This window comes from Microcaecilia unicolor, chromosome 10, assembly GCF_901765095.1.
Source record: "Microcaecilia unicolor chromosome 10, aMicUni1.1, whole genome shotgun sequence".
In the NCBI taxonomy this organism is placed as follows: Eukaryota; Metazoa; Chordata; class Amphibia; order Gymnophiona; family Siphonopidae; genus Microcaecilia; species Microcaecilia unicolor.
This window is the reverse complement of record NC_044040.1, coordinates 14,644,941-14,670,587: the sequence shown is the minus strand read 5'-3', so window position 1 is coordinate 14,670,587 and position 25,647 is coordinate 14,644,941. Positions and strand designations below refer to the sequence as shown.

Here is a 25,647-nt window from a genome sequence, read left to right as displayed (position 1 = left end):
GCCGTCTTTCTGTGGTACAATCAAAGCTGTTTACATATTTTATATACAGGTACTTTTTATGTCCCTAATGGAATCACAGTCTAAGGGATCCTTTTACTAAGGTGCACTGACAAGTGGCCTTCGCTGGTGTAGACGAAAGTATTGGATGCGCGAAGGTCCATTTTTCAGCGCACCTACAAAAAAAGGCCTTTTTTGGGGGGGCTGAAAATGGACATGCGGCAAAATAAAAATTGGCGCGTGTCCATTTTAGACCTGAGACCTGACTTAGAGGTAAGGTCTCATGCGTTAACCGGGCGGTAATGGTCTGCGCGCATTGAATGACGATTACCGCCTAGCTTCCGCCACACACCGGAAAAGAAAAATTATTTTCCAGAATGTGTTAGTAAAAGGGCCCCTAAGATCTTTTTTGAATGTGTGCCTTTAGTGCATGCTATCCTGTAGGCGTCCCTCTGAGAATGAACGCCTTCTGTGCGTGCTTTTATTTAAAGAAAAGTTCACTGCCCACACAACTAAGGCACCTTAATGTTGTCGCCCTGTTACAGAATTGCCTCTACAGGGTGTTTTATTCGACCTTGTGACTTAGAAAGCTGCAGGTTTACTAATAAAAGCTTACGTTAAAGTCCCGCATCGCATTAGTGACTCCTGAACTGTTATTGTTATACGGACGTACTGTACTCTTTTGCACCTTTCTCTTTCCTTCCCCTCTGTCATTACTCACCAACTACTTCAACCTAAATGTATCTGATTGTTTGTTACTAGATTGACGTACGCCTTTTTAAACTGATGTAAGCCACATTGAGCCTGCCCATGGGTGGGAAAATGTGGGATATAAATGCTCCAAGTAAAATAATAAATAATAAAACTGAACAGGGAAAGATACAAAATGAGCCGCGCTCAGATGTGGGGGGAAAAGTGTTGTAAAGTCAGGTTCTAACATTGCCTGTTTATCAGACGCACTGTTCTGCTCAATATATCCTTGCAAAAGAACATTAGGTCCTCCAAACAAGTTCGTCTTTCTATCAATATCCAATTTCATCTGTAATTTGTTTGGGGACTTTGATTCCTGAGCTGGACGGCTCAGCAATATCAATATGGTAATTCCGCTTATAAAAAGAAACGGAGCATGTACAGAGTATTATGTTTGTACTTTTCGAGTCAATATTCATGCACCCAAGTACACTCATGTTTTTAAAAGAAAATCAATGAGGTGGCCCCAAGTTTGTGAGTGCGTGTGTGATAAGAACAAGTTGTCATTTACATTCATACTCGTGTTTGGAAGGTAAACACAGAAGGGAATTTTAGAAAAATAATTTGAGGTAAATATTCAGTCAGTGATGGTTAGCGTTTGTTTGGGGGGTTTTTTTGGCTGTTGCTGGTGTTATGCCCTAATATTCAATGCTGGCAATATCCAGGCATATCATTGAATATACAAGAGTGTGCGGAGGGTCCACCAATTATGGCCAATAGAACTGTGTTTTATGTGATCCAATTTGGATGGCTCCCTTTTATTTATTTGTTTGGATTTTGCTCACACCTTTTCTGTAGAAGCTCTAGGTGAGTTACATTCAGGCAGTGGCGTAGCAAGGGGGGGGGGGGGCGGGAGGGGCGGTCCGCCCCGGGTGTCAGCTCGGGAGGGGGTGCTCCCTGCCAGCTCCCCCCCCCCCCTCGGCGAATCGACACCCCCCCAAGCCTACCTTTAAAACGAATATCGGAAGTCGCGCCTGCCCTGTACGTACAAGAAATGTGGACCGTCGGCTCTTCCCTAGCTCTGTCCCGCCCTCCGCTGATGCAACTTCCTATTTCTGCAAGGGCAGGACAGAGCGAGAGAAGAGCCGACGGTCCACATTTCTTGTACGTGCAGGGCAGGCGCGACTCCCGGTATTCTTTTTAAAGGTAGGGTGCGTGAGCTGGTCGTCGGGGGGGGGAGGGGGGTGCAACGGCGAACCGCCCCGGGTGGCAGCCCCCCCTGCTACGCCACTGCATTCAGGTACACTGGGTATTTCTCTGTCCCTAGAGGGCTCACACTCTAATTTTGTACCTGAGGCAATGGAGGGTTAAGTGACTTGCCCAAGATCGCAAGGAGCAGCAGTGGGATTTGAACTGGCCACCTTTGGATGTCAAGATGGATAATCTAACCACTAGGCCACTCCTCCACGCACCTTATGCAGTTAACATAGCCAGTGGTTAGAGGGGGTATTCAGCGGCACTTTTTGCTTTGGTTCTGTCTCTAGACTTAGAAGAGTTGGCAATATCATGGTTTTTGCCTTCCCTTCAGTTAAGGGAAAGAAGCGATTGGCGATTTTTGAGAAAATCATTGGCTTTTCAAGCAGCAAGACTTTGGAGGGATCTTGTTAAATTTTACTCATTTCCTCAACAGTATCTTATACTTAGAAGGAAGCTCAAAACATGTTTATTTAAGAAATTGATTTCACAAGAAAATTAGTAATATCAGGTTTGTGATATTGTATGTAAGGTTTTTGTAATTCACAGGGATTGTCCTGGCCTCTTGGCCGTTTGTGATCCGCTTAGAGCTGTGAGGTGATAGCGGGATATAATTCAGAAATGTATTGTAATGTAATGCTGAATATCACTGGACAGCCTGGCACAGGAGCCTCTCATGCCTGGTTTATTGTGTTTTGATATACTGTGCTTGATAAGCATTTCAGAATAGTTTACAATAATAAAAAGAAAGCTAAAAAGGAAAAGGAAAGAACTCCAGTCTAAATATAGTTAAAAGTATCTAATCATTCAAACCAGAGCTAACCACACATCCATCAAATAAGCACAATCAAATGCCACTAACAATCTAAAGCACATTCATTCAGAAATAAAAGCTTGTGTGCCAGTACAAAGGGCCAGATTCTATATATAGCACCTGAAAATTCCACGTGGAAAAAAACCTCTTAGGCGTATTCGATAAAGTACGTCTAAATTTTATAGAATATGCCTAATATTCTGCATGGTTTATAGAATATGCGCCTATCCGCCTGACTAAATTTAGTCATGGGCAGTTGATTCAAGTAAAACTTGGTGTAAATACCAACGCCCAAATTAAGCGTGGAGCAGGTGTATGCTATAACAATGCGCATAGATTTTAGATACGTCCATGACCTGCTCATGCCACACCCATGGCCATGCCCCCTTTTCAACTGTGCAACTTAGAATTTGTGCGCAGCACGTTATAGAACACGCTTAGATGGTTGTGCATGCAAATTCTAATGTCAAGTAATGTCAGTAATTGCTTGTTAAGTTGCATTTATCAGCACTGATTGGTTTGTTATGTAATTAAGTTGCATGTACAAATCCAGAATACGACTGGATTGGCGCACGCAATTTAAGTCGCATTATATAGAATCCAGGGGTAACAGTCTAAAGTCCATTCATTCAGGGTAGAAGTATATGAGCTGTCACCGTGCAGTGATCCTACCTTCCTTGAGTTTCAGTCGTCATTTGTTCAAAAGCTAGAGTGTAGAGAAGGGTTTCCAAAAACGTCCTAAGTAGAGAGGTGTGGTAGCCATGTTAGTCCACTCTTAAAGGTTATCAATAGAAATCAAACAAAATAAAACATGGAAAAGAAAATAAGATGATACCTTTTTTATTGGACATAACTTAATACATTTCTTGATTATGATTTCCGATCTGACGAAGAAGGGCAACCTTCGAAAGCTAATCAAGAAATGTATTAAGTTATGTCCAATAAAAAAGGTATCATCTTATTTTCTTGTCCATGTTTCATTTTGTTTGATTTCTATCAAAAACATTCTGAATTTTTGTGTTCGGGTTCTGCCCGAAGTGGTTCAAGGAGAGCGTTTCATAACGTTGGCGCTACAAAGAAAAAAGCACTGGTGCAGATACTAACATATCTAGCTACTGATGGTACTGGAAGGGTAAGTCGACATTCATATAGAGATCGGAGCAACCTTTTTGGTTTATATAATGTAATTAAAGGGGATAAAGAAAGAGGAGCTGCAGTATGGAATGTCTTATGAACAAGAACTAAAATTTGAAACCAAATTCTGAATTGAATGGGAAGCCAGTGATAACGCATGAGTGGAGGTGACACTGCATCAAATTGGCAGGCATGGCAACGAAGATGGATAGCTGCATTCTGTAGAGCTTGAAGTTGTTTTATGGTATTCAAAGTTACTCTTGTGTAGATGGAATTACAGTAATCAAGCTGTGATGTAAGTACAGCTTGGAGTAATGTATGGAAGGACGCGCCATTAAAATAATGTCTAACTGAATGCAATTGTCTCCGAATGAAAAATCCCTTTTTTTTTGCCAGTAAGGAAATATGGGTTGAGAAAGATAATTGGTCATCTATGGTCACACAGATATTGAAAAGAGCGTACAACTGGAACTGATTTGACAAACAGAAAAAGAAATAATGATGGGTGTTCAGAGTTAGCCAGGATCCAGAGGTTTTGTCCAGATTAAGGATGTGAATGCAGCCCCTGGAGTGGATTGAGATCAGTGCCAGAAAAGGCAGTGTAATGTATGAATAAAATGTTATCTGCATAATAGAAAGCACTAATAAAGTCTCGGATAACAGATCTTAGTGGGCTAAGAAAAATGTTGCAAAACAGAACCCTGTGGCACACCGCAGTGTAAAGAAAAAAGTCTCGTCTGGCGAAGTTTATCGTTTATTGAGTTTACTAGACCACTTAGTTGTGACCAAATCAAAGCGGTTTACAGTTAAAATTGTATTTGTTTCCATACCGGACTTGGCGATCGCCTTTACGGTTCTATGTAAGCCACATTGAGCCTGCAAATAGGTGGGGAAATGTGGGATACAAATGTAACAAATAAATAAAGAAAATATATTAGCAGCGACTGCAAATAAGCGGTTCTGTGAAATTTAAACCACTGTAGTACCTGTCCTGTGATGCCAATCCTTTGTTTTATAAGCAAAGTATGGTCAACTAAGTCAAAGGCGGCTGACAGGTCTAAAGACAATATCAGCACTATCCAGCCACTGTCTACTATCGAATGAACTTCACTAAAAAACACAGTGATGAATGTCTCAGTACTATGACTGGATCGAAATCCTGATTGATGAGGAAGTAAAATTCAAATGTGATCTATAAAAGATGTTAGTTGTACAAATGCTATATTCTCAATAAGTTTGGATAGAAATGAAAGATTGGATACTGGTCGATAGTTTGATGGAATGGATGGATCTGTTGTGGCCTTCTTCAAAGAGTTTTTAAAATTGCATGTTTCCATGGCATTGGTTCCAACCCTAGTCCAAGGCTGTCATTGTTGATGAAAACCAAGATTTGATTTCAGAAGAGGTACCTCATATATGTGTAGTCCTGCACACACTGATTTGAAGGGGGCATGGTCTGGGTGTTGATGTTAGAATTTACATCTCTCCAAGACACGTATAACTGTCAACGAACAGCTCACTTGGACCTCGGATTTGGAGGATTCATTGAGTGGAGAATGTTGTCCATCCCTCTGGTGTACAAAACCACCTCCGACAACAAAAATATTGAGTCTTAGAGCTTGGCTTCTTAATTGACTTTCTTAGACATGTGATTTTTCAGATTCTGATGCTTGCATACGGAAGTGCTGATACTTGTGTACAAAGTCATGAGTCGTTTTATTTTTATAAAATGGCTGTTCTTAAAGTACATGCCACCAAAAACAGGTATCCTTCCTGTGACATTATACATATTTCACAAAAGGCCCCATGTTCAGTGAACCTTTTGTAAAATATGCCGCAATCTTTGAACATCTCAACCTAGATGTCTGGGAGACTGGGTATCCAAATGGCAGATGACGTTTCATGTGAGCAAGTGCAAAGTGATGCATGTGGGAAAGAGGAACCCAATCTATAGTTACGTGATGCAAAGTTCCACATTAGGAGTTGCCGACCAGGAAAGGGATCTAGGTGTCATCTACTACTACTACTACTTATCATTTCTATAGCGCTACTAGACGTACGCAGCGCTGTACACTTGAACATGAAGAGACAGTCCCTGCTCGGCAGAGCTTACAATCTAATTAGGACAGACAAACAGGACAAACAAGAGATAAGGGAATATTAAAGTGAGGATGATAAAATAAGGGTTCTGAACAAGTGAATAAGGGTTAGGAGTTAAAAGCAGCATCAAAAAGGTGGGCTTTTAGCTTAGATTTGAAGACGCCCAGAGATGGAGCTTGACGCTAACAGACAAAATTCTTTTAATGTGTTTTGCTGTAGCCTGTAGGCATGCGCTGAATGTTAAGGGCTTAACCCTGTTTAGTAAAAAGGACCCTAAAACTCTTTCCCTCCAATATAGTGCCAAATATACTGACTGGACACACAAGGAATGCCAGACATGACAATTTTATAATCTTAAAATGTTTTCTATGATTATTTATTTTAAAAAATATATGCAAATGTATAGTACTATAACACATAAATGCTACAGAATTTGCAGACTTGCTGCAGAATCTTGAAAATTTCACCACAGGAAATCAGGGTGTAGTATGTAATATTAAATGGACCCCCCCTTCCCCCCCCCCACACACACACACAGCAGAAGGTGATGGATACAAAGACCACTGGAATATCCACAGAAGCTCTATGGCTGTATTCTCGAACCATCTCTTGTGATGATCTATGCTTTACACTCCATTGGGGCTTTTTTTGAGGGGGTACTTGGGGGTACTGCACCTTTTCCATCGTCTGCTAAAATTGACCCATGGACCCAGTGGTGTGCTGGAGCAGGCTCTCACAGGCTCTCGAGAGCCGTTTGTTAAGTTTTTAAGAATTTTGGGAGCCGGTTCTCCATGGCTACTTTAACAAATGGATCCCAAAATGTGGGCTTGGGCCCCTCCTGAATTCTCTTTTACTTTGCTGGCGAGAGAGAGCCCCCTGTTAACAATTTACCAGCACACCCCTGCATGGACCCCAAGTTTTAATGATAGAGCTCAGGCTCTACACACCAATTCTGCCTTGTCATCGATTCTTTGACTGGTTGCAGGGGGCCTGGCTATTATGGGGTGGGTCCCTCAGTGATCACCTCACCCCTGAAGGGTGGCCTAGCATTTGAGTACTGGCATCTTTTTCACTAGAAAAAACACACTGCACTCCATGCAGTCCTCCGGTTCGTACTGTTGAGATATTATATGCATATTTACAGGAAAGTTACAAAGTTCTAAAAACCAGGCAGGTCATTGTGTTAGTGGTAGAATTCCTAGCTCCATAAATCCCTGTGTATGCATCTCTTCAAATTTACGTTGTCATCTCAAGCTATCACAACTGTGATGAGCTTCCACTGGCCAAAGAATCCCCGAACGCATCATATATTTTATCTCTGCTCCCTAACTTTATCACACCATTATTTTGATATACTGCGTACATATTTATTGGTTTAGCTGAAGTGATAATACATATTAAAAAAAAAAAAAAAAGCGTCCATAACCTTAAAGGCAGGCCGTGAAGAGAAAGCAGTAAGATTTACGATGGGTGTAAATGTCTGGAGAGGTAACAATTGAATAATTGAGTGTTGGCATATAGCCGCTATTGTTACAGCTTGTGAAACTATGTCAAGGGACTTGCAAGTCAGCCCGATTCATTCCTTTTTCCTCTCTTTACTTTTCTTTATTTAACTAAACACATTAACACACACTGCCACAAATATTCTCAATACAGAACAGTCTGCCACAAATATTGTCAATTCAGAACAATCTGCTACAAATATATGCTTTCTCTTTGTAAACTGTTGGCAGGGCTTGTGTTAATGTATATTTATTTTATTTATTAGGATTTATTTACTGCCTTTTTGAAGAAATCCACTCAAGGCGCGGTGTACAGTAAGAATAGATCAAACAAGAGCAATAGGCAATTAGAGCAGTAAAAATATTCGGACAACAATACAAAGTATGGCGTGGTATACTACTTGCAATGACAACATAAAATGTACTAGAACATTATATTTGGTAGTGAAGGGTAAGGCAAAGTTGTAACATATAGATGAGTAAGAAAGTAGGAAGAATTAGAAAGTAAGGTGATTGATTTGAAGAAAGTTGCACATGAGGTCAGAGAGATAGTTAAATATTATCTCAGCTAGGGTAGGAGTGGATAAACATGTCCCACTGCAGTATGTGCAGCCCGAGTCAATGACTAGCAAGTTAGTTACTTCTTCCGTTAAAGGCTTGGTTGAAGAGCCAAGCTTTCACCTGCTTCCTGAAGTAGAGGTAGTCTTGTGTTAAGCAGAGCCTTTCAGGCAATGCATTTCAGAGTGTGGGGGCTACTCCGGAGAAGGCTCGCTTGCGGGTATCACTACTACTACTACTACTATTTAGCATTTCTATAGCGCTACAAGGTGTACGCAGCGCTGCACAAACATAGAAGAAAGACAGTCCCTGCTCAAAGAGCTTACAATCTAATAGACAAAAAATAAAGTAATCAAATCAATTAACGCGTGTTAAAACCGCTAATGCGCCTATAGCGCGCCTTTGTAAAACACAGCCCATAGTATTTAGAGGAATAACTGAAGACAAGCTAACTGCTGACAAGAGGAAAGAGTATAATACTTTTGAGGTATTCTTAAACTTAAACCTCAAACATTACCCTGATTTTTCCTTGTGGGAACAATTATTTGAAGCAGCGGGTACCTCAACCAGCTCAATTTTGGTCGACTAAAGTCACTCTGTAGAGCTTCAGTTTAGCAAATCTGGCCTAATTTTACGTCCTTGTGTTTCTTGAATTGAGAAACACGCAGAAGCCACACCTCAACTTCAGGAGTATCAGAAAAAGGGAAGTATGCACGTCAACTTCAAAATTTACCAAGATTCATCAAGACAAGAGAAATGCAATTAAAAGTGGCAAACCTGTGCATGGCTATATGGGAGATTCCCAGAATATGCTCCTACTCCCCAGAGCTGCCAGAGGTTATGGATGCTGTAGAGCAGGGGTGGGCAACCATGGTCCCTGAGGGCCACAACCCAGTTGGCTTTACAAGATTTCCGAGGAAAGGGAGAGTAGGAGGAGTAGGCTCTTGAACAACACCAGTAGGCGACGTAGATAGGAACAATCTCTTTATTTAAATATACACTCGAGTCGATTGTTCCTATCTACGTCGCCTACTGGTGTTGTTCAAGAGCCTACTCCTCCTACTCCCCCTTTCCTCAGATTCTACTTTTCGTAGGAATTTGTGTACCTCCACCCTTGTGGTGGTTTGGCTTGCTTTACAAGATTTCCACCATGCATATGCATGAGGTCTATTTTAGAGGTACTCGGGGTCCACAGGCCAGTTGGGTTTCTAGGATATCCCATAGATATCGTGTAATGTCTTTTGGAGAGGGTGTAGCTAGTGAAAGTCCTTGGGAGGACCTTAGTGTCCTTGGCGGTGTGTGGAGGATCATCCTATTCTTCAGATAAGATCAATGCTGATGACATTCAGTTTTCCCCCTGTCTCTGGTTCTTCTGATAAAACATTGGAATTTTTGCCATTTTCTCTGCAGACTATTAATACTTGGACGAATGCTAACAGATTGAAACTGAGGGGCCCATTTACAAAGGCACGCTGAAAAATGGCCTGTGGTAGTGTCAGCGCGTGCAGAATCATTTTTCAGTGCACAAGTACAAAAATGCCATTTTAAAAATTTGGGCCTAAAATGGACGTGCGGCAAAATGAAAATTGCCACGCGACCATTTCGGGTCTGAGACGTTACCGCCAGCCATTGACCTAGCGGTAAGGACTCACGCGGTAACCAGGCGGTAATGATCTATGCGTGTAAAATGCCAATTACCGCCCGTGCGCCAGAGAATATAAATATTTTCCAGCGCATGTAGCGGACGTGCGTCAAAAATGAAATTACCGCAAGGGCCACGAGCTAGCCGGGTGGTAACTCAAACTTGATGCGCATTGGGCTCATGTAGGCGCCTACATGGCTCAGTAAAATGGCCCCTGAATGTCTCTAAAACACAAGCGTTAGTGCTTTCGTATTCCTCCCCAGTGGAGTTTCCAGTTGATTTTAAGACAGGTGATGATACTGTTCTGATTCAAATTGAGATTAAGTATCTAGGTACTATAACGGACTCTACCTTGTTGTTTCAGTCACATATAGAAACTTTGGTGACAAGGATCTTTTTTTAAGCTAAGTTGTTTTGTAGATGGAAGGACCTACTTTCTAGTGAGAGTTTTAGAACAGTACTTCAATCTAAGCTGCATTGAGCCTGCCATGAGTGGAAAAGCGCGGGGTACAAATGTAACAAAAAAAAAATCTTTGGTGTCTCCTTTATTTCATTATTGTAATTCGCTGTTTTGGGGTTTGCCTTTATCTTTGTTGAAACCTTTACAGGTGGTATAAATATACAAGTATAACAAAAATTAACTGGTGCTGAAGCAAGTGACCCTCTTCTATTTTAATGGGAGAAATGAGACCTCAGAAACCTATAAAAAAAGGTCTTGTTCATATTAACTGAATAACAGAACGGTTCTCTTTCATTGGTCCCCAAAAATCTCCCTCTTCTTTTATATATGAAATGTGCTACCCATGTCATGCACAGTATTTCAAAACATTTTCAAAAAACACTGGTAAATTGACACCAGTGAATCGGGTGATATGCAATGTCAAATAAAAGACTAGCACTTATCTTCTCTCATGCCCAATGGGGCCACCGTTTCACTTTGGTAAGCTTCCTCAGGGGCTTCGTCCTGTCAAAACCTCACCACCCAAATAGTTATCATTACACACTCTTCATTTCAAAGTCTTGATTGTCAAGATAATAGCTGTAAGCCCTTCCCAGTTTCTTAATTAAGTCTGTGTGTGAGCATGGCTGTGTTGCCTAGGTCCCTCCTCTCCTTGTAAATCCACCCTATCCCAGTCCCCTCTGGTCTCACCATTCTGCTAGAGACTTCTTGGGCTGACCAGCTGTCCTCCCAGGAGTTGTCCTCCTCCACTGGGCTCCTAGTGCTAGCCACACCTATGGCGCATTCTCCCTCACAGGGCCCATAGTACTAATCACACCCCAGAGACCTTCTCCCTCGACGGGCCTTTAGTGCTGATTGCACCCCAGAGGCCTTGACCCTCAAGGAGCCTATGGGTTTCTCCCTGCCAGGGCTCAGGCTTACTAGCCCTTAACAGGGCTCTGCAACCACCAGTACCAGGGTCTCCACTTACAGGGCTACCTCTACTCTTCCTAGCGCTAGGCACCAATAGTGCACCTGCAGGCCATTTTATTCTGCCCTGAGCTGCTCCCAAAGGCCTTCTTGCGTTTAGCAATGCTCCCAAGGGCTGTCATTCTTCCTGTCTTCAGGAGAGCTTCTAAAGGGTACTCTACCTGCTGGGGTTATTATTACAGGGTTGTACAACCACCAGTAACAGTTTCTCCACCAGATGGCTGTTCACCCTCTCAGCTAGACCCATCAAAGATAATTCAGCACAAAGCAAACTTTCCTTTTCCCACAGTGAATTCCGAACCATGCCACCAGTCTCCCCCTCCCTTAAACTTATGGGGAGCAGGTTTTCCAAATCCCTTATTCTGATCCAGCTCATCTCCATTCAGTTTGTGTGTATCATTTATCCCCACAAGCTTTATTCCCTTCATTGAATTAATCCTCTCAAAATGTGTAGAAGTACTCCCAGCAGCCTGTCCGCCTGTTGCTATTTGTATGCAGGCAGAGCTGTGGGCCCCCCCCCCCCAACTGCAATGTAACAATGTTCAATCAGCTACATTCCTGTGCAGTTCCTAATAAGGCAAGCTAAAAGTGACAGTTATGAACTCCCCATTCACCTTAGAAAGGATAAACCTGTTTGTGTTATAAAAGCACTTTACCAAGATTTCTTCTCTCTCCTTATCCTCAATAAACCCACCCCAGATGACAAGGTGTGATAAGAAATAAATTTCCAGATCTCTGAGGAAGCGTGGTGATGTTTTCAGTTAAGCGTACCTTCTGAAGATCCAACCGTTTTAATCATTATTTAGTAGGAGATGTTGGTGATTAATGATTATATTATCTTCAAAGAACAGTTGCCCGCTGAAGTTTGTAGCTCCTCTCGGTGTTCAGCATCCCTCCTGCCCTTCCCCATCCCATGTGTCCAGCATCTGCCAGGACTCCAGTGATTGGAGGGAAAGGGTCACATGCAGGCCTGACCTATCCGATAGTGCAGAATGCATGGCAGGAAGTGACAGCCAGCTTTGGAAATGTGCTGGAACTAATATGTATATCTATATACTCTGGGGCCAATATTCAGACCGGAGGAGTTAGACTGCGCTAAGCCTGGATTTTCAATTCCGGGCCATTTCTGGTGTCCGGTATCGAATATCCAGTTTACGTTTGGGTGGTTTGAAGATAACCGGCTATGTCAATGTTCAGACGTGGCCGGTTAATCTTCAAACCGGCCAAAGATATTCCAGGGTTTTATGTGGCCGAATATGTCACTAAACCCGTTTTAAAAATTGGCAGATGGGCGGTTATATCGCATGATATAGCTGCCTATCCACTAGCTGCTAACCAGGAATATTCAGCGAGAGATAGCTGGTTATTCCCCACTAAATATCGGCGGATAGCCGGATATATCCTGTTTAACCGGTCAGCATCCGTTCCTTTTCCAGATATATATATATATAGATATAGAAAGATACACACATACTACAGAACAACTTGAGGGAACAAGAGATACACCTAATCACACTGACCACCCTTCAACATCTTCAGTCCTTCTGTGACTGTTCTCTTGTGCTTGACTGCTTAAATATTTTAAATTTAAATGCTTTACTTTTTGTCTATTAGATTGTAAGCTCTTTGAGCAGGGACTGTCTTTCTTCTGTGTTTGTACAGCGCTGCGTACACTTTGTAGCGCTCTAGAAATGTTAAATAGTAGTAGAAGTAAAGTGACTTGACCCAAAATCACAAGAGACGTCAGTGGTAGCAGCGGAATTTGAACCCCCACCATCTCTCGCTCTCGAGCTCTGCCACTGTGCTGAATGGGAAACATTCTAATCTCGAGAAGTAAAAAAAATCTCACGTTGTCCTACATAGTAACATAGTAGATGACGGCAGAAAAGGACCTGCACGGTCCATCCAGTCTGCCCACTTTTTTGTGTATACCTTACCTTGATTTGTACCTGTCTTTTTCAGGGCACAGACCGTACAAGTCTGCCCAGCACTATCCCCGCCTCCCAACCTCCAGCCCCGCCTCTGCCATCCAATCTCCGCTAAGCTCCTGAGGATCCCTTCCTTCCGAACAGGATTCCTTTATGTTTATCCCACGCATGTTTGAATTCCGTTACCGTTTTCATCTCCACCACCTCCCGCGGGAGGGCATTCCAAGCATCCACTACTCTCTCCGTGAAAAAATACTTCCTGACATTTTTCTTGAGTCTGCCCCCCTTCAATCTCATTTCATGCCCTCTCGTTCTACCGCCTTCGTATCTCCTCTGTCTGAAGGATAAAAACGAGAAATATTTTTGCGAACAAGAACACATTTTGTGTTATTTCCCATAAAATTCAGATTTCATGATACAGTATTTGCAGCTTTCAGAGCTGTCAACTCAACTCCTTTCCATTTGGCAATAGAAATAACATTTGTGTCACTGTCAGGCATTCTTGGTAGAATATATTTCAATGAACAGTTAAGACATCTTTTTCTATTCTCAAATCTCTCTTCAGAGCTGTCTAATGTTGCGAAGCTGCCAGTTCTGTAGTAGAAGGTTCCTTTTTTTTCAGTGTATATTGTTTGTTTGTTTTTTCATTATGCTCTGCTAAAACTTCCCTCTGCAGTGCATTTGAATGGAGGATAAAACGTTCTTTTTTCTCTCTGAAATGTCCTAAAGCCCCTCATTAGAGTTTTCACATTTTTGCGAGTCTGGCATTGGCCCATATGAGGCTTTGCAATTGTAATTCCCAAGCTCAAGACTAGAACATGCTTTCAGCATTACCGTAGATTGGACCGGGGAGCCTTATATCAGAGCGTGTTGATAGGAGAAGACCAGGTCACAGAAGAACGCAAGAAAAGGAAAAGGGCAGAGGTATTTTAACCATCACCACAGAGTGGCGATTGTCTTTCCGCTTCTTTTCATGGTTGTTTCTTTATTCTCTTAAATTGATCTCTTTTGAGCATGACTCACTGGACACACTGGGGATAATTCTATAACATATTATGCACATAATTGATTAGAATAGTGGCATTAATGTGCATACATCCTCAAAAATGTGGGATACAAATGTAACAAATAAATAAATTAAAAAAAAAAACAACAACAAGGGAAAACATGCCACTCCCAAATAAGAAATTGAAACAATGAAAAGGAGTGTTCTAATCAAGAAAAAGTAGTGGACACTATCCAGCTCATTTTCGAAGGAGATCACCGGCCATCTTCCGATACATACATAAGTACATAAGTAATGCCACACTGGGAAAAGACCAAGGGTCCATCGAGCCCAGCATCCTGTCCACGACAGCGGCCAATCCAGGCCAAGGGCACCTGGCAAGCTTCCCAAACGTACAAACATTCTATACATGTTATTCCTAGAATTATGGATTTTTCCCAAGTCCATTTAGTAGCGGTTTATGGACTTGTCCTTTAGGAAACCATCTAACCCCTTTTTAAACTCTGCCAAGCTAACCGCCTCACAAATCGGGAGATGACCGGCGATCTCCTAAAGCCGGCCAAATTGGTATAATCGAAAGCCGATTTTGGCCGGCGCCAACTGCTTTCCATCGTGGAGCCGGCCAAACTTCAAGGGGGTGTTTCGGTAGGGTAGCGGGGGCGGGACAGGGGCGTGCGTTGAGATGGCCAGCTTCGCCCAATAATGGAAAAAATAAAGCCGGCCTTGACGAGCATTTGGCCGACTTTACTTGGTCCCTTTTTTTTCAGGTTCAAGTCCCAAAAAACTGCCTGAACTGACCAGATGACCACCGGAGGGAATCGGGGATCACTAATCCCCTCCCACTCTAAAAAAAAAAAAAAAAAAACAACTTAAAATTTTTTTTTTGCCAGCCTCAAATGTCATACTCAGGTCCACTGCAGCAGTATACAGGTGCCTGGAGCAGTTTTAGTGGATGAAGTGGACTTCAGGCAGGCGGACCCAGGCCCATCCCCCCCTACCTGTTATACTTGTGGTGGTAAATAGGAGCCCTTCAAAACCCACCTGAAACCCACTGTACCCACATGTAGGTGCCCCCCTTTACCCCTTAGGGCTATGGTAGTGGTGTATATAGTTGTGGGGAGTGGGTTTTGGAGGGGGGTTGGGGGGCTCAGCACCCAAGGTAAGGGAGCTATGCACCTGGGAGCTATTTTTATTTTTTTTTCACTTTCTAGAAGTGCCCCCTAGGGTGCTCGGTTGGTGTCCTGGCATGTCAGGGGGACCAGTACACTACGAATCCTGGCCCCTCCCATGATGAAATGCCTTGGATTTGGCTGGGTTTGAGATGGCCGGCTTCGGTTTCCATTATGGGCAAAAACCAAGGCTGGCCATCTCAAACCCGGCCATCTCTGACATTTGGGTGGCCCCAACTGTATTATCGAAAAAAAAGATGGCCGGCCATCTTTTTTCGAAAATACGGTTGGCTCCACCCACTTGTGGAGCCGGCCCCGGAGATGGCCGGCCATGGAGATGACCGGTGCCGTTCGAAAATGCCCCTCCACGTAAAACTACTAAAAAAATCTTGAACAACAAGGAAAATTCCTTGAAGTAAATCTAGCTTGGAGGCATCATATAGCAATTATATCAGATATAAAATCTCCTAGAGGCCAAAGCTATTCCAGATCTGCAGCATGTGTACTGATCATCTGTCTTCAATGCTATAATGTCTTTTTAAAATTATTTTATTATAAACAATCTTTAAAGGAATTTTAAAAGTCAAAGGGGTCTTTTTACTAAGCCACGTAAGTGTCTACGCATGCCCAACATGCGCCAAAAAGGAGTTCCTGCCCGGCTACCGCGTGGCTCTTGCAGTGATCTCATTTTTGGCGCGTGTCTGATACACGCGTCCAAAAAAATAATTTTTAGTTTTGGACATACGTATCGGATGCGCGCCAAGTGGCATTTGACACACACGTAGGTCATTACCGCCCGGTTACCATGTGAGACTTTACCACTAGGTCAATGGCTGGCGGTAAGATCTCAGACCCAAAATGGACGTGCGGCAGTTTTGATTTTGCCGCACGTCCATTTTCAGCAAGAATGTTAAAAAAGGCAGTTTTCGCAGGCACGCTAAGAAGTGAATCTGCGCGTGCCCAAAACACGTGCCTACACTACCACAAGCCATTTTTCAGCGCACCTTAGTAAAAGGAACCCCGAATCAGCATCTCCACTACTTAACTGACACAAAGCTAGCACAGTGTTGAAGGTAAGCTAGATTTACTTCAGAGAATTTTCCCTGTTGATGATCAAGATTTTTTGAGTAGTTTTTACATGGTTTCCACTACTTTTTCTCGATTAGAACACTCCTTTTCATTGTTTCAATTAATGTGCATGCATAAATGCCAAAGTTCTGCTTAAGAAGTATTCTATACATATGTGCTTATGGGTTCCTTTTTCTAAGCTGCGGTAAGCACTAACGCATGCTTACTTCATCTAAGAATGCCTTACCATGGGGCATGGTTATTTATTTATTTATTTATTTGCTGCATTTGTACCCCACATTTTCCCACCTATTTGCAGGCTCAATGTGGCTTACATTATTCCGTCATGGCTTTCACCATTTCAGAGTTAGAGATACAAGTGTGATGATACATAGATAACCTGGTTAGGCATCCTGTGGTAACTTTTGCATGATCATGTGCTACCCACGCGCTAAAGCATAAAAAATTATTTTTTTAGCGCTGGGGGCAGGCCCTGTGCTAATCTGTTAATGCAGCTACATTGCCGCATGTTAACCAATTAGCTTGTGCTTCGCGCATGAGTCCTCACTGCCTACACAACAGTTGGCGGAAGGGGCTCATGCTTTGCCAGAGCTTTTTCTAAAATGTTACTAGACTGAGCATGTCCTGATTTCTCAATTCTAACCTTTGCATTCTATGTAAAATGGGACTCCATGTGTATAGTTTATATTTGTTTGGATTTAGCTCACCCTGTTTGAGTAATGGTTCTAGGCATCTTACATTCAGGTATGCTAGAAATTTCTCTGCCCCTGGAGATCTCACAATCTAAAGTTTGTTCTCAAGGCAATGGAGGGTTAAGTGACTTCCCCAAGGTCACGTGGAGAGGCATTTTCGAAAGGGACGTCTAAGTTGCGATTTGGACGTCCTTGCAAAACGGCGAAATCCAGGGGCGGGGAAACCTGTATTTTCAAAACAGGATGGACGTCCATCTTTCGTTTTCGAAAATACCGTCAGGGACGTCCAAATCCTTAAATTTGGACATCCCTATATTTGGACGTCCCTAGACAAGGACGTTTCTGACTTTGGGCGATTTTCAAAACCAAAGATATCCATGTCAAAAACGTCCTAATGCAAGCCATTTGGGTATGGGAGGAGCCAGCATTTGTAGTGCACTAGTCCCCCTGACATGCCAGGACACCAACCGGGCAACCTAAGGGGCACTGCAGTGGACTTCATAAATTGCTCTCAGGAACATAGCTCCCTTACCTTGTGTGCTGAGCCCCCCCAAAACCCACTACCCACAACTGTACACCACTACCATAGCCCTTAAGGGGGAAGGGGGGCACCTAGATGTGAATGCAGTGAGTTTGTGGTGGGTTTTAGAGGGCTTGCTGTTTCCTCCACAAATGTAACAGGTAGGGGGGTACAGGCCTGGGTCCGCCTGCCTGAAGTGCACTGCACCCACTAAAACTGCTCCCAGGACCTGCATGCGCTGTCATGGACCTGAATATGACATGACATATTTTGAAAGATGTTTTTTGAGGGTGGGAGGGGGTTAGTGACCACTGGGGGAGTAACGGGAGGTCATCCCCGATTCTCTCTGGTGGTCATCTGGTCATTTTGGGCACCTTTTTGTGCCTTAGTCATAAGAAAAACACGTCCGGGTGAAAACGTCTAAGTGTTCATCAGAGACGTCCTTGTTTTTTTCAATTATGAGTCAAGGATGTCCAAGTGTTAGACACGCCCAAGTCCCGCCTTCGCTACGCCTCCGACCCACCCCCTTGAACTTTGGCCATCTTTACGATGGAGTGCAGTTGGAGACGTCCTAAATTGGGTTTCTATTATACCGATTTGGACGTCCCTGGGAGAAAGACGTCCATTTTCCGATTTATGTCGAAAGATGACATCCTTCTCTTTCGAAAATGAGCCCAAAAGTATAGCAGTGGGATCTGAACACTGACTTCTCTGGTTCTTAGTCTATTACTCTAATCGCTAGGCTACTCCTCCGCTTTCCCCAGGAATTAGGCACATGGGCAGGATAAATAGGAAAATGTGCATACCATTAAAAGCAAAGCTGCCATGATAGAAGCGTGCTGAGAACCAGGTCCGGTGGAACACGGTAATCAGAGTATGCACGGCAGAGGGGCGCCAACATTCGAGGGGTGCTAGAAACTGCCATGCATACCACTTGTGCTGTGCTCCACTGGCCACTACCGCTGAAGGCCAAGGCCCAACCTGGTGGTGTAGTGGACTCCGGCTGTGGAGGCAGGAAAGAATCCCACTCTTTCCTGCCTGCTGCTGCTATTCAATCTCTGTTTTGCTCTTCTCAGCAGCCGTTTTTTAAACACTGTGGTGCCGCCCCGCAGCGCAGAAGAGCAAAGCAGATACGGAGTAGCGGCAGCAGGCAGGAAAGAGTGAGATTCTTCCCTGCCCCCGCAGCGGCCACTTCACCACCAGGGCGGGCGGGCCCTTCAAAGTAGGAGTGTAGTGTGTGGGTCTTGTGGTATGCGGGAGGGGGATGGCAGTGACGGCAGCAACTACAGCGGTGTGGGGGGGGGGGGCAGGTTTTGGCATAGTATAAGATAAACCAATGGACTGCGTTAGGGGCTTATAGCCCATTTAGTTATGTTTAAGCAAATGAGAGATCTGCATGAAAGAAAATATTATTATTTTGACTTACGAAAACCACGTCCCTGAAACATGCTCAAAATGGAATAATCCATTTATACAAAAGAGATGAGGTGAAGATGTGACTTCATGTATCCCAATGAAAGAAGAGTTTAATTTCCTTCCAATCTTTATAACACCAGGCTTCCCAAGATAGATTGCAACAACAGTTAAGATGAACCCATCAGTAAACAGGATATCCTAACCGAAATTTGGCCATGTATTACTGTATTGTGTAGAAAAAGGAGTACAAAATATAACTTTTATTAGTTCTGTTTCCACCAGCTACAATAATTTTTATATTTATATATAATTTTATTATATGGGAAGCTTTCAAATAAATTAAAAAGCTATCGAGTACAGGTGGATGTGGAACAGGTGGATGTGAAGCGTCTGTTCACGCTTTCCAAAAATACTAGGACTAGGGGGCATGCGATGAAACTACAGTGTAGTAAATTTAAAACAAATCGGAGAAAATCTTTCTTCACCCAACGTATAATTAAACTCTGGAATTCGTTGCCGGAGAAAGTGGTGAAGGCGGTTAGCTTAGCAGAGTTTAAAAAGGGGCTAGACGGTTTCCTAAAGGACAAGTCCATAAACCACTACTAAATGGACTTGGGAAAAATCCACAATTCCAGGAATAACATGTATAGAATGTTTGTACGTTTGGGAAGCTTGCCAGGTGCCCTTGGCCTGGACAGGATGCTGGGCTCGATGGATCCTTGGTCTTTTCCCAGTGTGGCATTACTTATGTACTTATGAGTTAAAAAACAAAACAAAACTTTTGTTCTTCACATTTTAAGGCACTGGGCTGAAAAGGGGGACGGGGTGGCAGAAGAGGGCGTGGAGAAAAGAGAAGAGATGCTGGACAAGGGGGAGGGGGGCACCAGAGACCCAAGCACCGGCTCTGCTGTGGACCCCATCAATTAATAATACCCTCTCCTCTTTATACCTTTCTTTCCCTACTGATGTGGCAAGCAGGGTTCTGATATACTGTCAGAACCCGATCCAGAATTCCTATAAGGTAGCAGCTGTTCTGGGTTATTGATTAGATAATCAGGTTTGCCCACAGCAGTACCCCTCATAATTCATTAGAAGATGGACAGCAAAGGCCGTCTAGAGATCCATAAGAGCAAAAACTCTTCTGTAATCTAATAGTCAGTGGAGTAGGCCTGATTGATGGCTGCCTGGTGCCAATGACATCATCTGTATGGACTGTCACCAGGATGAGGTCACCCCAGTGCATCAGCAATAAAGAATGAATTAGTATTTCACCTGGGGCAGTGAATGGGCTACTTCTGTGCTGTAAATCCTTTTCCATTTTTGCTCGGCTTTCCGAAAGACAGTTATGCATGAATTGCTGTCATCAAAGCCGGAACATTTTTCTGCCTGAAACTTTCATATTAATGTCCAAAAAAAATACAGAACCCACACAAGTGTCTAGAGCTAAAATATATTTGAGAGATACTGTCAACCATTCAGGTTGACTAAATCCTTCCAGCGTATATAGGGACAGGCTTATGAACCTCGACATGTGTACGCTGGGAGAGAGGAGACATGATAGAGACGTTTAAATATCTCAAGGGCATTAACGTACAGGAAGTGAGCCTTTTTCAACTGAAGGAGAGCTCTGGAACGAGGGGGCATGCGATGACGTTAAGAGGGAATAGGCTTAGGAGTAATCTAAGAAAGTATTATTTCACGGAAAGGGTGGTGGAAGCGTGGAATGGCCTCCCGATGGAGGTTGTGGAGTCTAGGACTGTGTCAGAATTTAAGAAGGCATGGGATAAGCACATGGGATCGCTTAGGAAAAGGAAGAGTTAGGGGTTACAGACAGTGGCGTTCCTAGGGGGGCTGACACCCGAGGCGGATCGCAAATGCGCCCCGCCCCCCGGGTGCAGCGCCCCAGGAACAGCGCGATGCCCCCCCCCCCCAGCAAAAGAACCCCACCCGGGTGCACGCCGCTGGGGGTGGGGTGCCGCGCGCCTGCCGGCTCTTCGTTTTCATACTCCCTCTGCCCCGGAACAGGAAGTAACCTGTTCCGGGGCAAAGGGAGCATGAAAACGAGGAGCCCCACCAGAGGCGTGCACCTGGGGCAGGCTGCCCCCACCGCCCCTCCCCTTGGTACGCCACTATTTACAGAGGATGGGTAGACTGGATGGGTCATATGTAGGGTTACCATTCGTCCGGATTTCCCCAGACATATCTTTTTGAGGGCATGTCCGGGGCGTCTGGCGGATTTTGCCCGCGCCCACGTTTGTCCGGATTTCTGGACAAACGTGGGCGTGGGCGCGGGCAGGTGCGTGCATACGGTGGGCGGGCGATCGGCGTCGTGGGTCTGGTCTCCCGTCCCCTTCCCTTCCTTACCATGTTCCCTGGTGGTCTAGTGACGTCTTCAGGGCAGGAAAGAGCCCCCTCTTTCCTGCCCAGAGCGCTGCCTCCCCTGTCCATCATCCTTCTCGGTCTGGCTGGGGATTCAAAATGGCCGCAGAGAGTTGAACTCTCGCGAGGCCGCTTCAACTCTCGGTGGCCATTTTGAATCCCCAGCCAGACCGAGGAGGATGCAGCAGGCAAGGGCAGGCAGCGCTCCGGGCAGGAAAGAGGGGGCTCTTTCCTGCCCCGAAGAGAAGACGCTACTAGACCACCAGGGCTAGATAGTAAGTGAGGGGGGGTATGTGACGGGGGGGAGGGGACTATGTGACGGGGGGGTGGTGAATAGGGGGCGGAACGAGGACCCGAAGGGTGTGGTGGGGCAGGGCATGAGGCGTGGCGGGGGCGTGGCATGTGTCCTCTTTTTCAGAGGACACAAAATGGTAACCCTAGTCATATGGCCTTTATCTGCCGTCATGTTTCTATGCTCTATATAAGAATTCTCAGAGAGACTTGTTCCTTCTTTTTCCAGGAATGTCCGCAGCTGCTTCAGACTGAGAAGATTTTAGTTCCTGTGGATGTGGTCAAGCCTATCACCCTAAAAGCAAAGAACCTGCCGCAACCACAGTCTGGCCAGAGAGGATATGAATGTATTCTGAACATCAAAGGCAACGAGCAGAGGGTGCCGGCTTTGAGGTTCAACAGTTCCAGCGTGCAGTGTCAGAACAACTCAGTGAGTGAAATGTTCTGTGAGAGCCATTGTGGGCGGTGTGTTGCAAGTCAAAGAAGGAAAACAAAGAAAAAGCCACTGAATTAAGTGCATTTAAATCAGTTTAAAAAAAAAAAACCCAAAACAGAAATCCCCACTGCTGAATGAATTCGGATTTATTTCTCATGTGCAAAAATCCTGAAGGCAAAGTATGCATCCAAGATTTAATATCCCAGGGCCAGTCATGATGGTTTTAAGGAATAAAGAACCTCAGAGATCCCAGCCTCAGGCCAGGGAAGAGAAGCTCAGGAAGCCTCTTAGTTCGGGGAAGGAATAGCCTTGTTGGCAGTAGCTTCAGACTCAGTTCACTGCGGAGCAGTTTTGGTGCTGTGAGCAGGGGCATTTCTAATTATGCTAAGCGAAGCGACTGCCTCAAGTGTTGAATTTTTGCGGTGACAGAAAGTGTCCCCAACAACATGCCCCTGCAGCAGTGACCTCTCTTGCTTCCTATCACCCCAAGCCCTCATCCCACATCAGTTGCTGCCACTGCCGCTTCCTTTTATATGCGGCAGCATTAATTTAGCAGGGATTCATTGCCAGAGAATGTGGTAAAGGCAGTTAGCTTAGCAGGGTTTAAAAAAAGGTATGGATGGCTTCCTAAAGGAAAAGTCCATAAACCATTATTAAATTGATTTCTAGGATAAGCAGCATAAAATGTATTGAACATTTTTGGGATCTTGCCAGGTATTTGTGACCTAGATTTGCCACTGTTGGAAACAGGATGCTGGGCTTGATGGACCTTTGGTCTGTCCCAGTGTGGCAATACTTATGTACTTATGAGAAGCTGTGGGACCTTCCACCTTGCGTGCACTGCTAAAGGCTCTGCCGGTTCTTCTCTTGGTGATGTTCACTTCCTGCTTGAGGGGCATGACCTACAAAACCTTTAGCAGCACACACAAGGTAGAAGGCTTCATGGCTTCTCTCTGCTTTATTCTCACTGCCACACATTCCAGGATGCAGCGGTGGAGGAAGAAGAAAGGTATGAAGATGGATCAGTGCTTGGGAAGTAGTGGAGATGCTGGATGAGAGAGGGGGGGAATGAAAAAGAGATATGTTTGCTTAGGGATGGAAGGGAAGATAGGAGAGATGCTGGAATGAGGTGGCAAACAAGGCTGGGTTATGGAAGAGAAAAGAGAAAGGAGACGCTTGACAGGGTAGGGAAGGGAAGGTGGATGGTGATGTGGTGGTGGTGGGGATAAATAGGGACACCGAAGAGAGATAGTAGTAGTGCCTGACCCTGCCCATTGAAATCAGTGTTGCAAGTTCCATAATGCAGCAGGATGGGGTGCTCAGAAAGCAAGGGCTGTCCCAAAATCTCCAGCCTGGAAATGGATAACTTGCCATCTCTGTGGCTGTGAGCTTGTCAAAATGGAAGTTCCCAAAAAGAGAGAAGCAAGACAAAGTGACAGTGGGGCCATATTCAGACCATGGGAGTTAGCTGGGCCTGCCTGCCATGGTTGACGGCGAACCCAAAGATTCAATGCTGAAGAAGAGGTGAAAGTGGAAGATGCTAACTATGAGGGAAGGAGGGGATAGAGAGAGGGAGAGATTGACCATGGCGGGAAGAAGGAGGTGAGAGGAGGGATTTGTGCATTTTGAGGGGGGGATGGGGAGAGGGGAGTAGCTGCACTGTTGAGGGAAGAAGAAAGGAGAAGGGGACAAGGAGATGCCAAGCTACAAACTGGCGGGGGGCGGGAGAAGGAGAGAGAGAGAGAGAGAGAGAGAGAGAGAGAGAGAAAGACCAGATGGGAAAGAAGAGAGGGGAAGAGATGCTGGACCTAGTCATAAATTTGTTATAAATACACTGGCCAATGTTCAGCCCGCGGGAGGCAGGCTGGCTAAGTCCTGTGGTTAGTGCTGAGCCCCGATATTCAATGCCGGGCCATTTCAGGTGACAGGCATTGAAAATCCAGGGGTTTTTTTTCGGCTGGTTTAAACTTAACCATCCAAGTTAATGGCTAAGTTTATAGCGTCCAAAGATGGGACTGCTATTTAGGTGGTCCTATTTGAGCGCTTAACTTAGCTGGCAATGTGCTGAATATTCACGGCTAGGCGGATATATCGCACAATGTAGCCGGTTAGCCGCTAAATGCTAATATTCAACGGAGATAACCAGCTATCTCATGCTGAATTTTAGCGCTTAGCTGGTTATCTGCTATTTAACCAGCCAGGAGCCATTCCTGGCTGGTTAACTAGTGCTGCATATCGGCCGGACAGACTTTTTCATATTAATTTTCAAAAAATTGATGGAGGCAGGCAAGGGGGTACATGGGAGCTTCCTGTGGGTGGGTGTTCACCATTAGGGATGCATAGTGGGGAGAGGTTGATCACCAAGGGGGGCACACTAAAGTGGGGGGGGACACAGCGGTGGAGATGGAATGGCACAGTGAAGGTTCGCCTACAGCATTAGATACCCTAAGGCTAGCCCTTGATGGTCCCCAGTGAACCTCTAGCTCTGTTCTTGTTTCTTTCTTTATTTATTTTTGTTACATTTGTACCCCGCGCTTTCCCACTCATGGCAGGCTCAATGCGGCTTACATGGGGCAATGGAGGGTTAAGTGACTTGCCCAGAGTCACAAGGAGCTGCCTGTGCCGGGAATCGAACTCAGTTCCTCAGTTCCCCAGGATCAAAGTCCACCACCCTAACCACTAGGCCACTCCCTCCTTCTTTAGCCTCTGGAGCTGTTACAGATCCTGTTTAGAGAATAGGTGGTCCTGATCACCCTGCTGGAGATGTATAACTATACCCAGCTTCTCTTTTACTCATCTGCATATCCTTTACAGCCTTCTCCGTGGTGACTCCCAGGTCCACCCCGATCTTCCCAGGGCCCTCACTCCAGGTGCCCAGAGTTTCCAGGTGCTTTTTGGTCTCAAGCTCTGTGCTGTGACTGGGACAGTGGGAACGAGCTGCACCCACTCCTAAGTAGCTGCTGTTACTGCTAATTGCTCATATGTTTCTCCTTATAGATTGTCTTGACTTGGGCAACCAGGGATCTCCATCTTCTATTCTTTCTTGGGCTTAGATGGCTAGGGTCTATGGGGTGGATGGGCTCTAGCCATAGGAGCCAGCTCTGTGGGTGCTTGAGCACCCCCAATATCAAATAAATGTAACAGTGTCCAAGAAGGGTCATTTCCATGGAGTTTAGCATCCTCAATCATTTTGAAACGTTTGCTGTTTTGGCTGTACCCTCACATGCAAGGTCAGCCGCTGGGGAGGTTAGGAGCCAAAGACAATGATTTCAGCTATGCTCAGGGTTTTATACCCCTGGCAAATTCCCTCTAAAACTAGTTTCTACTCCTCATTATAATACTAGTCTCAGGGGAAACTGCTCTCTAGCAACCAAACACTATAGTAACGTGAAAGTATATGATTCCCTAAGGTCTCTACACCAGCATCAAGTACAGTTTTAAAAAAATATAATATTAATTTTTCAAACTGCAACTTCCTGTAACATTCCTAGTCGGCATTATAAGATATTCAGCAGCCAGTGACCAGTTCTTCATCTGGGAATACTATGCTCATTTGTAACAGCTCATAAAACACAGTGATTGCTCATTGTTGGTATTTAAT

The 25,647-nt window shown here is 44.5% G+C and overlaps 1 protein-coding gene across 1 annotated transcript in view; it reads left to right on the top strand.

Annotated features, from left to right (window-relative positions):
• Nucleotides 1-25,647, top strand: part of LOC115478998 (plexin-A4-like) — a 950,498-nt gene that overhangs the window by 648,202 nt on the left and 276,649 nt on the right. Inside the window, 1 exon segment of the mRNA XM_030216702.1 lies at nucleotides 21,840-22,040. Within this exon segment, the coding sequence (XP_030072562.1) occupies nucleotides 21,840-22,040 (201 nt within the window).